The sequence below is a fragment of the Nipponia nippon genome, unplaced genomic scaffold (assembly GCF_047370975.1).
Source record: "Nipponia nippon isolate SJK-2023a ecotype South Korea unplaced genomic scaffold, ASM4737097v1 scaffold_9, whole genome shotgun sequence".
NCBI classification, from domain to species: Eukaryota; Metazoa; Chordata; class Aves; order Pelecaniformes; family Threskiornithidae; genus Nipponia; species Nipponia nippon.
In genome coordinates, this window is record NW_028262413.1 from 2,999,158 (window position 1) to 3,011,478 (window position 12,321).

At 44.1% G+C, this 12,321-nt stretch overlaps 1 protein-coding gene across 4 annotated transcripts in view; it reads right to left on the bottom strand.

Annotated features, from left to right (window-relative positions):
- Nucleotides 1-12,321, bottom strand: part of ABTB1 (ankyrin repeat and BTB domain containing 1) — a 28,608-nt gene that overhangs the window by 12,860 nt on the left and 3,427 nt on the right. For all 4 annotated transcript variants that reach the window (XM_087743999.1, XM_087743997.1, XM_087743998.1 and 1 more), the window contains 5 exons: nucleotides 11,261-11,405; nucleotides 9,138-9,297; nucleotides 8,181-8,226; nucleotides 7,042-7,158; nucleotides 1,955-2,070 (listed from right to left, as the gene is read on the bottom strand). In XM_087743999.1, the coding sequence (XP_087600125.1) occupies nucleotides 1,955-2,070; nucleotides 7,042-7,158; nucleotides 8,181-8,226; nucleotides 9,138-9,297; nucleotides 11,261-11,405 (584 nt within the window). The remainder of the gene's footprint in view (nucleotides 1-1,954; nucleotides 2,071-7,041; nucleotides 7,159-8,180; nucleotides 8,227-9,137; nucleotides 9,298-11,260; nucleotides 11,406-12,321) is intronic.

Below are 12,321 nucleotides of genomic sequence, written 5' to 3' on the forward strand. Positions count from 1 at the left end.
TTCTGGAAATGCTGGCTTTTATCCAGAAGCCGAATACCTATTGTGTTCTGTATAGGCTGGAAAAAAACGTGTGTTTCTCTCAAGAACACGGATGTTTGTACGTGACTATTCAGTTGTCCCTGACATTTTAGGTTACACAGTTTGTATATTATTCCTTGTATGGCATCAAACCCTGTAAGAACAAGGATGTGTGATACCTCTGTCCCAGAGCAAAGATGCCCAATTCACAGAATTTAACAATTTGCAAACATTAGGATGAGGTATAAATGGCAACAGGATGAAGAGCTTTGTTCGTATGTTCTTTGTAAGTCAACAACAAAAAAAAAAGGCCTAGAGAGAGAAAAACAGGAATCTTTTAGAATTTATCAGGCTTTTAAAGAAATCACCCATGTTTGTGCATGGCATACAAATTCTCGAGTGAACAGGCGTGTGCCCATGCTCTCTTCACCTTTACAGCCATAACAAGTCTAATGCTGCTGCAATCGCCGTTGTTCTGATCTATGAACTCAGCAAGAAAACCACAGCTCACGGAGGCATTCACAGTGCTGTCAGATGATCATATTATCCCAAGTTTCATATTTTCCTTCCAGCTCCTATTCTGCATGAAAGGATTATAAGGGAAGTGTTTCTAACCCTTGAGAAGAAAAGCTTAACCTGACAGGAGCGTGTCATCAAGGTCTGGGAACAAGCAATCAAACAGAAAGCACTATTTTTTTTTTATTTGTGAAGTGACTTAACATTTACGTCAATCTCACTGTTTTTTGGGCCCACGATCCTTTTTTTAATTCTCAGGGAGGTAAATCTGAGGCTTACTTATAGTATCACCTCTCTTTAAAGCCTGCAAACATACAGAAAAGCATATTGAAAGCCACAAATAAACGCACACTTATTTGGGGGAGGCAGGTTACGTGGGAAAGATTTCTGCATTGGTAGATGGAAACTTGATGGAGAAAAACTCCCTTTATAAAGTGCTCAGTACTCAGAGAAATATGTCTGCCAGAAGCCAGCGCAAAACACACTGGCTTATTACAGGTGAGAAACCTTACCCGTGCGCACATACACGCACACACACACACACATGCTCTCTGCACCAGGCAGGTCTATTCGGCAGGGGACAAAAAGAAAAAAGGCAATAAACTTCGCTACATCACTCAGTCATACAACCTCCGGGCGCAGCAGCCACCTAAAATGAGTTCATGTTATTAAATTCAGTGCTTGGTACGAGAGAGAGGAAAAAAAGGGACAGACACAAGAGCAGAGTGAATCTGCTGATGCTACAGAAATCAACAGATGCAGGGAGAATGAAGACCACTAATATTTATCCTGTTCTTCTGCAACTGGGAGCAAAGATCCACATATTTGAGCCTAACTAATAATACTGATGGTATTTTAACATAGTGATCATCAACCTGTGGTCTGTGGGTTATTTCTAAGGGTCAACAAGATGCAGTTATGAAAAGCACATCTATTGCCAGTCAAGTTAAATTTGCTTCAGAGGGACTCACATTTCTGCTGGAAATATTTTCAGGGTTTGAAAGCACCTCTCTACTGCAGGGTGTCAGTTCCTAGCAAGCAAGCCATCTTCCATCTATATGTCCCTTCGGGTACCAATGCCTGCTGATAAAACATTTCTGATACTCAAGAAGGATGGCAGAGAGAAGGAAAAAGAGCTGGGGGCCAACTCTTGTCCCACTGTCGTCAATGGGGAAATCCCCACCAACCGCATGGCGAGGGGTTTGTTCACAGAGATCCCTGCTGGGGGAAAAATCCAAGGGAAAGGACCAGCAGCCTCATTAAATGATTTTACAGCATTTCCAAGCAATAAAAGGCTTTCAGCATTTAGAGCACCAGCAAACAAGCAAGCACTAAACTCGATCGGAGAAAACGCGACTGAACACAGGTGAACACATATCACAGCCCCACAGAGACCAGAAGTAGTATAAACGCTCCCTACCCGCAGTTCGGCTGGCAGGGCGCAGTCTGCTAGGAGAGCCAGATCTTCCTGCAGCCGGCCGTTACCTGTGGGCTCAATCGTCAGCACTTTCACACAGGTCCCTGGCTTGGAAGAAACTGGAAGAAGCAAAAAAACAAAAGAGCAGAGATGCCTAAATTCCTCTACAAACATTCTCTCCCATTTAGAGAAAAGAAGGATACTGCAGGAAAAATCAGTATTATTGCTGTTTAGCTTTTACTGCAAAACACGTGGGATTCCTCTATGTAACCAGGCATACAGCACCCCTCCGTACAGCTGGTGAGCAGGGCTGGAAGGGGACACATGTACCCTTGTCTCTCTTCAAGCCTCCACTTAATTCCTTGTGCTGGAATGTCAGCCGCGGCAAACGCAAAGTTGCCACAGGCATATTTCAAGCCTGACTTGCTCTCTGCAATCCTTGCCATCAATTATAGTTGAGGACCATTGATCAGACTGCCCCTGATCCCTGTAGGAACCATTCATACAGTGCCTTCCCCAGCCGACCACCCCTACCACTGACCGTGTCACCTAAGGTGAAGCCTACGCCAGGGAGTATTTAGTCAAAACAAAGCTGCTTCCACGCCTCTCTGCTTGGCCACGTGCTCTCACGGGTCCCATTTCAGCTGTGCCATCCTGACTTCACTCCAGGGAGCAAAGGGATTTATTCTTGTTTCGGTAATGAGTTCTGTGCACCTGAGTCTGTCCTCTACTCTCTACCTGTAGACCCCCAAAGCACAAAGACCCTCAAAACACCTGGACTCCTGAGTGTGCCTGTGTTGTCTGCAAACATTAAATTAGCATTGCTGCCACCACCAAGGAGATCAAAGAAACCATACAGAGACGGCAACTTCATTTGCCTTTTTCAGACCTAGTGCATCTTCCTGCCTTGCCCTACCAGCCTGCGCAGTTAAACAGCCTGATAAAGGGGAAGCAAAATACGCCATCATACTTTTGTGGTCTTGCTACGCCCAAAGTTGCTGTGGAGCTCATCAAAGCCAACCCCTCTAACTTCAAACAAGCGGCAGCCCAAAGTACGCCCAGCTATTGTGTTACGGTACCACTGCCATCGCAGCCTGTCCTCTTTCTGGCCACCTCCCTCCCTCAGTTCACTACCCCAGGTTTGTTTTCAGCTCAGCGTGCTTTGGGGTGAGGACTAGAGCACGTTAAGACATTCAAGAGCCCCTGGCATATAGGGAAGCATGTGAAAAACCACGGATCACCACAACTTTGCATTTTTCAGTGGTGCGGAGGGCTTGAGATGCTGTTGGGAGCCAGCGAGACGCAGAGTTAACTCTCCAGACAAAAGAGTTAAGTGGCCCCATGCTGAAGTGTTCAGAAGAATTTCTGACAGGCGTGATTCACCGCATTAAAACCCCTCGCAGGTGAATCACGCCACCTTGAAACCTCATTTTTCCTGACATTTTGCACAGCATTACATGAGCTCCATCAGATGACTCCATCGGGCCGTGGGCGAAACAAGACGATGATGTGCCACAAAACAAGTTCTCCACCCCCTCCTCCACCGTACTGCTGCACTCTTCAGATATGCCACCACTGTACCTCAAACAGGCTGAATATCCCAGAAAGATACTGGAAAGGGAAGGATAATTTACCAATACAAGACAGCCAGGTACCTTCATTGCTACACACAGAGCTACACCAGCAAGGAGACAGGCTGCTCTATTAGCACTAAACAGTACCTTCAGATAGATGACTTCCAGGGTAAATAAGCCAAGAGGAGACCTGGCACCAACACAAACAAGACGGAGTGCATTTTCTCAAAGAGAGAATCGTTTATATTTGTGTAGTGCCTATTACAACAGTCGCCAAATCAATCAGGCTCTGTAAGCACTAATGGACCCAGCAAGTTTTCAGCAGTAGTCAAGAGAAAGAGTTCTTCCCTTGGGATCTACAAAGCATCTATGCACTTTCATAGTGACATGAAAGAACAGTGATTTGTCTGAGAAGCACATCTATCATGAGACATTTCAGACACTGCATCTCTCAAATCCAAGAGCACAGCCTTTGGTATCACAAGCAACTCTCTCCTAACAGAAACAATAAAAATCAAAGTGACAGAACAGGAATAAGCTGTTGGCCACAAGCAAGCAGCAGGGACCATCACCTCCTTGCAAGAAGTAGGAATGAAGGGTTTTCTGAAAAGAGCAACATAAACAATGTGAGGAGCTGGAGGGAAATCCCAACTAGGGTTGAGAATGGTGGATTTTGTCTTTCTTCCTGGTCTAGCCCAGCTGTATAGCACTGAACGTCACCCACCAATTCATCAGCTGCCTTTGTTTCCACTGCTCAATACTTCGTTGTAGTCTTTTGTTTCAATTGAGCTGATGCACCACAAAAAAATAAAAGTGACAAAAAAGCCCACCAAACTCCCAAACCTTTCCAAAATGATGCCACACTCAGATATCTACCTTACACATCCTCCTCCCAATGCCACGACCAGCTATAACCATGGATTCTGTACATCCAGGGCCTCCACTATGAAGGCAAGCATCACAAACCTTGCTCTCAACCTTTTTGCCCTAAAACTTGTAGAATAACTGCAGAGCATTTCTTTTCAAATACCTCCAGTTCTAAAGGAAGGATTATGGCTTAATTTCAACAAACCCTGTCTAACTCTTCCAAACACTGCAACAGTTTTTTCCTGTTACAGCCACACTATACGTGTGGGGGAAAACATGCAAGCATTCACACTGAAGTCTGTCTCAAGTGCAACAGAAGGCGCTGGGCCATCCTCTCCAGGGTTTTCCTGAACTACTCTCTGCGCATGCCAAGATACTAAGTGCTTTTGAAATGCTGCTTAACTCTAGATAATGAGATTGCAGAGACTGCAATTATCCACTGGAGCTGCACAGGCTTGTGTTCACGTTGTTTTATTAGGCGCATTTCAACTTTATAATACAGATGCAAGGCATGACCCTGCTCTGCAGACCTGAATCAGCTGTCTATTCCACAGAAAGCACTTTGAACAAGTGGAGATACCTAACACACTACAGGGAACAGCAATGCTTTGTCAAGTGCCAGACATGATGTGATCTAAGATCCTTCCCAATTTTTAACTTCTATAATTCTTATAAGTATTATTTTCTGGAGAATCAAGTTTTCCTGGCTTCCACATGAGATCCGATATGAGAAACAAACACTTAACAGATCTATCAGCAGTTCTGTCTATTCACTTGAATCCAACCTGTGACAAATAAAATCAAGCCTAGTACTTCCATCAGTGCTTTACACCACCCAAGGATTATGTCTTCTGTCAGACCTTAGAAATGAAGAACAACTGTTCCCTCCCAAAGAACCCAGAAATTACATGATTTGTCTGGTGCCATCCAGGAAGTTTTTATCATCACGTTTGCAAGTGGAGCTCATATCTGAAACTCCCAACCAACCTGAAACGTTGCTTCACCATTTTCCATTTTTGAACCCCACCAAGAAGTCAGTGTTTTTGCAGTTCATGTATTTAACCACTGGACTTCAGGATCCTTAGGTTGCCAATGACATACTATGCAATGGCTTCAGCCAGCTAGCAAACTATCCACCTTCTTTTCCTCCCACAATCTGAGATTTTAACTTGATGTATCAAGGCGGAATGGTCACCTCTAGGGTCTGAGCTAGACCATGAGAGAAAAAAGAACAAGAAAAAAAGGGAAAAAGGGGGTGGGGGAGAGGAAAGATCTCCAGCACCTCACTGGATTACTCTGATATCAAAAGATGCCACAAGATAATTCTGTTACTGGATTGTCCGAGTAGTTTTTATTTTCCAGTCATTGTATTCACCACCACTCCCCTTTTCCACCACTTATTTAATACACAAAATGATATCTTACACTACTTGCAGCAAGAAACCAAGAAATGCATTTCTCGTCTCTTCAGATGCATGCTTACATATGGGTTTACATGGCTGAGGTAAAACTTATGATACAGTTTCCATGCTATAAGGACTTCCACCCTGATCTACATAGGTGTACAACTGTACTGTGGTAACCTAGTACCCTACCACCAACAAACAATTGCACGTGCCTAAGGGGAGACATGCATACGGTAATATCTTCCATGGGATTTGCAGATGAGGAATTTCTTGAGCCAGAAGTATTGCCTCTTTCTGTTAAGCCCTGCAACTTCAGGAGGCTGAATAATCAGAACTCGTGATTCAAAAGGGAAAGGTGGAATAGCTACATGCTTACCTCTCAGATCAAGAAAGAAGATGCTATTGACCTAAAAGCTACAGACTAGATTCTCTTCTCAAACCAAAATTGACTTGACTGAAGTAAAGGAGTTAACTCAGAGCATGAAATGAGAATCAGATGTTTTCAGCCTGAAGGTTTTGTTACCATATCATCTTTTTTTTGCTTAATGACTAACACCGCTTTGCCCTGCTTGTGCTGTTTTGATTCTTCTTCACGTGTCCTTTCACTTGAACTAAGGAGATGAATGATAAACTCCAACTGTTGGTTTTTGTGCAATAAGCTGATGTCATGATTAGATCACAAGCTCTTTGGATAACAAAAAGCCCTTAAATAGAGGATTGCATCATTTAAGGTTTGGCACATACATGTGTTATAAATACACATGTGCATTCAGAAATACTTCTCTGCTCTTAAAAAACGTTACATCTCTGCATTCGTTTTGAGCCAATTATCAAATGTTTTACTTTGGTTAGGGGTCAGATAAATGCCGAAAAGGGCTTTTAATTGTACATATTATATCTCCCCAGGGATTTAAACAAGCTCTCTGCTGGAAGACACTTCTCAATATACCCCACAGTGCTCCACTGGATGTCTGGCAACCACAGCAAAGTCCTGCTGCCATGGCTGCTCCACTATAATGAAAACATTCAATATAAATGATAAACATGCATGTGTCAGAAACCACTACAGCTGCCCTACAGAGAGCCCACAACTGAAAACTATCATGCAAAGATGGGAATTCCACAACAGAATCACTTTCTGGAAGCCGCAAGAGCACCATGAAACATCCACCATCACACTTTCCTCTTTCTCCCTGAAAGGACACAGAGGCACAGCAGAGACAACAGCAAGGAAAATGCTTACCGAATTCATAGACTTTTTTACATTTGGTCTCCAAATCGTCTATGAGGTCCTGCAGCCGACACTGCTTGGCCAACCTCTTGCAATCATTCACATATTCTACGTCGATATCAAGACGACCTGCCAAGGAGAAATGCAGCCAGCTCTTTTAACCCATACCACTTAGGTGTAAAAATGGCAAATCAGGGATTGAAGACTTGATGACACCGAAATTCAGTAATTAGACACATCGCCTCACTTCTCAGCATCCAGTTACAATTCAGTCCAAGAAGCTAAGACGTGGTACCCCACTGCCCACCACTTCGATGGATCTCAGTCTGGCATCTCATTCACATTCCCACCTTCCAGTGTCTACCCTCACAGCTTCATTCAAGAGGCCAAAGAGCAAACAGGCTTATACAAAAGATGTCTTAATTCCCTCAGAAAAGAACAAAAGAACAGCACAACAGCAGCATGCATGACTGCCACCACTGGCTATCTGGCTTAGGGTGAGAAAAGACTTTAGGCTCACAAGCTGGCATCCCAGAATCTTCTACCACCACTGAAAACATGGTGAGAAACATTTCTGAAAACACTGGACTGGGGAAGGAGAGCCTTGAAGATAAAGTTATTTTCTGGCACCACCTCCTGGCCTGAAATAGTTCAGCAGTTAGCATGCATACAATACAACATTTGGCATTTTCATAGAAGGTTTAGGATCAACTTCTGTCCAGAAAAAAAATATTAGAAAGTAATCAAATCATTCAGCACACACTGCTCAGGTCTGCCAGACTGGAAACGTCCTACGTGGGAACCTGGCTTTTCACCAGCTCAGGGGGCCGTTATCCCAGACGACAGATTTACCTTCCTTAAGTTAAAAATACATTCTCCACATCCATCTAACCAATCAAGCCAAGCTGATTTTTTTTTAATTGACTGTATAGTTATTGGCAGGACAACAACTGACAAAAGGTACAAAACATCTTGGAAGAGAGAGGGATTGCTCACATTCTCCCGTTCTGCCAGCAGAGAGGATGTGTCGGCGACTCATGCACCCAAACACAGCTGTTTGCAAGCCTGTGCCACCAAAACAGTGCTACAGAAGAGGCACAGAGAGCTGCCCACCAGCCACGAACACATACACTAGACAGCAAGTAATTTACCTGTGTATAGGTACTGCAGAAGAGAGCCAAAGGCTGCTGGATTAATCTAAAATAAAACATGAGAAAGTTACCTTTAGAATTCCCAGGAACTTAATAACAAGCTTGAAGCTTGCCTGAATACAAACCTGATCCTGAACAAGTCAAAAAAAAACCCACTTAAATAGCAACTCACACACTGCACCCGATTTCCTTGCTCCTTGCGTAACTAACGTTGCCACTCCACCTGGCTTACACACCTCTTTAAATGTATGAACCGATAGTAATCCATGTGCCTAGGGGGACAGGACCTGACTAATGGACGTGCTCCAAAGACACGTTTGTAATACGGGGTCCGTAAAATCCAGTCTTTCACTGGTTGCAAACATTTCCAACTCTTCTTAATTTGAGAGGAAAGAGAAAGGAGAGACATTAAGCAATGTCCTGAGAAACTGGAAGTATGTTTGTCATGAGAGGTTTTGCACAGCCACAGTCGAGCTACAGAAACGTACGCCAGAGTATTGGTGATTAACGGATGGAACGCACTTATGGCCTATTTAGTTCTTGCTGCGAAGGCAACAAAAGGGACTCAATTAGTGCCAATTACAGAGGTGATGTCTTCACCACAGACCACCTGGCCACCAGGAATTAGAGAGACTCAACTCATCCCACAGAGGAGTCACGATGCAGCTGGCAGATGGCAACAGCTACCTGCTACTGCAATTAATTAAGATATGTTCGAGCCCATGACAGAGGGAACAAAGGGGAAGTACGCAGTCTACAGCCTTTTGTTATCCAAATAAGATGCTATTTTACTGCATAAGGTGCCTCCACAAGCCCCTCGCCTTGACCAGGCTCATTCTGAGCTCCAGGAGCTATTCACTGTGGAAGTTAGCCCTCAAACTGTCCTTCCTACTCACTTTTCTCACCCAGTTGAAACAGGGAAAAAAAGGAAAGAGCTGGAAGCACAGCCTTGCTCACCAGTGGATGCTTCAACACTATCATGTTCTTTCCCTTCCATTTGGTCTCAAACATTTCCGCAAAGTAGGCGCTGCGAGCACTGAGAATGCAGCGGTGGGCACAGAAGGATTTGCCATGAACAATGAAAACGATGTCGCTTTGGTAACCCTGCTCCAGCAACCTGTACGGAACAAAGAGAGGGGAAATTCATTGCAGAATGAGAAAGGAGAGAATGGAGTAAAGCTAGTGGGGGACATGGACAATTAGGTCTAAATGAACACATACCCCTGGACAAGGCAGTCTCTCCCTGCCCAGTTCGAAGGGCAGCACAGGGGCTGGTGCTTCACATACTAGCCTGGGATCTCTCACTCCCTCCAATGACTCAAAGAAGTTTCATTAGTGCAAGAGGAAGGCTGGAGAATGAAGCCTTCCGGACTCAGGTGAACCGCTGAACACAGGGAACAGATTTTAAAGAGGAACTAGTTGCCCCCAAACACATCTCTAAAGGTTAATCCAGCTTTTAAATTGTCGGATGACAAAAAGCCCTACAGAAGCATACACTTTCAAAAAGAATTACCCCACTTGCACAAAGTAAGGTGCAAGTTTCCTGCTCTCTGGGCGCTGTCAGCGTGCACACTTTAACCATGCAGCAAATAGGAGAGGATTTGATGTCACTCATCCTCAGAAGAAGGAAGGATGTTACAGGCATGAAATGCAGGCAATTACCACATCAGAGATGAAGCCTTGTTTATGATTGCATGGTCATACCCTCATTCTTTAGAAGGAAAAAAACCGAGATTGCTACTTCTAGAGTTTACGGCAACCATCACCGGTGTTTCCTAATGTCCACCACCCCTTGCATGTATATTCTCACAAACATCCCCAAGAGGTCAAATCAGGCAGACATCAGGCATCATACTCCTTCTAGAGAGCAGGACTGGTGCACAGAAAGGTGTGGGGTCACACAAGGAGGTGATGTCAGAGCAGGGTCTTGAATGCTGATCTCTGTCTCCTGCCACTACAACATCCTTCCTACTAGCGTCTCGCCCAAAACAAAATAGGAGGAGTTAGGTGTTTATTTTTTGCCCCCTGCTGTTGCCCTTTGTTTCAATTTTAACACAAGGTCTGTTTGGAATGAGAAGTGGAAAACAGCACATTTTAGTTTTCATGTGCGCTCAACTGCATCACCTGAGTCACAAACTCACCAGGGAAGTGATAGATCACCCTCCAAAATTATACTTCCCTGAAAGGCAGAATGTGATTTTACTCAGATAAATGAGTTTCCTTCCTCCCCTCTTTCCCCACAGCTTCAGAAATTAGGACTCTGTAGTCATGGGAAGATGTCAGATCTTTCTAGGACTTATTTGCTCTCTGATTTTGAAGATACAGATGCTGAAACCTTATTCGTTTGTTTTTTGTTTTTTAATTCAGTTCAATGGGAACAAAAAAAAAAAAAAAACCAACCCACAATCCACACAAAAAACCAAGTCTGTGTAATAACATCAGAACTACCAGGGTAAAAAAACAGCAAGAAAAAAAGATTGACAGTATTCCTCTACTCCTAGAGCAAGTTAGGCTTCTTAAGTTCTAGGCTAAGACTACAAGGTGTGACAGGCAACTTTCAGAAACCTCTTAAAATTAACACATTTTAATGAATAAAAAGAAAGAACTGAGCACTGTCCATGTAAGTCAGTTTGAGGCTTCTCAAGGTGCTCTATCTCAGAAATGAGACACCTGTTACCACTGCTGGAAACCTCGGCTCATAGGCTATAGCACTTCAGGCCTGAAACTTAATTTCAGTTGACATCTCCTAAATCCCTGATGTGGTTTTAGTGATCTGATTTTGGTTTGACAGTAAAGGATGACAGTCTAATGCTTCTGCATCATAAAGACCATGTTTCTGTTGGCTCTGGAGTCTGTACCTACGGCACTGGAGGCTATATTTTAAATGCACACATATCTGGAAGCCATCCCTTAAGACACAAAGGAACATCCCTTAGGAAGCTCTACATGCCCAGGAATGAGATGGGGTACTGATGAGTTGCCTTTCAAATCTGCCCTGAACAGAGAGCTTGAATATCCAGGTTAACAGCTAAGGAAGGATGACAGAACGCATTGCACATGGAGCTGCCTCCTCTGCTTACCGCTGTAGGAAGACATCATAGTAGTCTCTCTTCATGCACTTTGCCGTGATCTGTTTGTACTCCTTCAGCAGGCGTCGGATGGCATCACTCAAAGCTCCATACAAACAACGTTCCCCATCAAAAGTGTTTGCCTCACATTTCGCTCCTGCAAAACGATCACAGGTACATGCCAGCAGGCAGAGTCACATCTTTCCCCGACAAGTGTCCCCGAACGGTCGCTAAACGAGTATGACTTTTGGCTGGTGACATGTTTCACTGTGATCCCCTATGCTACTGAGCATATTTACAAAAAACTAAGCTCCCCGTACATGTATATAACCTAAAGCTGTTCTCCCACAGCAAAATCCCTTTCTGAAGAAGTCGTGACTCATTTAAACTGACCCTGGTAATACACCTCTCAGCACGGCTCCAGCAGCCTTCTGGGAAGAAGAACCTCACTGTGCAAAGAGTACGATTGCTTATTGGACTTTTAACAGCTCCTCCTAAAAAGCATTTCTGCCTTGCGCAAGGCAAGAGATGCCTCTTTAGGTTAGACTCTGCTAGAAATTTGGAAGGCACTTGCCTTTTGCTATTTTAGAATTACACAAGTGGTTGATTAAGATGCTCTGAATGCAGTGGTAGAGACAAGCCTTTTGAGCTCTGACCCTGCACTCCGATTCCTCTGCCAGCACAGAGAACATCACCACTGCCTAAGGGAATTTGGGTGCTGGAAATCAAACGGGCAGGCACTTTGCCTGGAGAGTTTGTCTTGCTTTGTTTGAGGTTAGTAAAAGCCCTTGCACTTCATCTTTAAGACCTGTTTACAATGCAAGGCTATCAGAAGAGTACAAGAAAGTTTGACACAGACAGTTCTTCAGATGAAGTACAATTCTTACATCAGCATACTCCCAACAGCAATTCACCCTCACAAAACATCAGCTCTGATTTCAGAAAGTCATGCTGCCTCGAGTCATCACAGAAAGCTCTCCTGTAGCAAATTCAAGCAGCAAATGGCCTGCAAAAGGGACCACAAAAGTGTGTCCGGGGCTCCCACTGCAGCCTGAGATCGCCAGCTGGTTGTA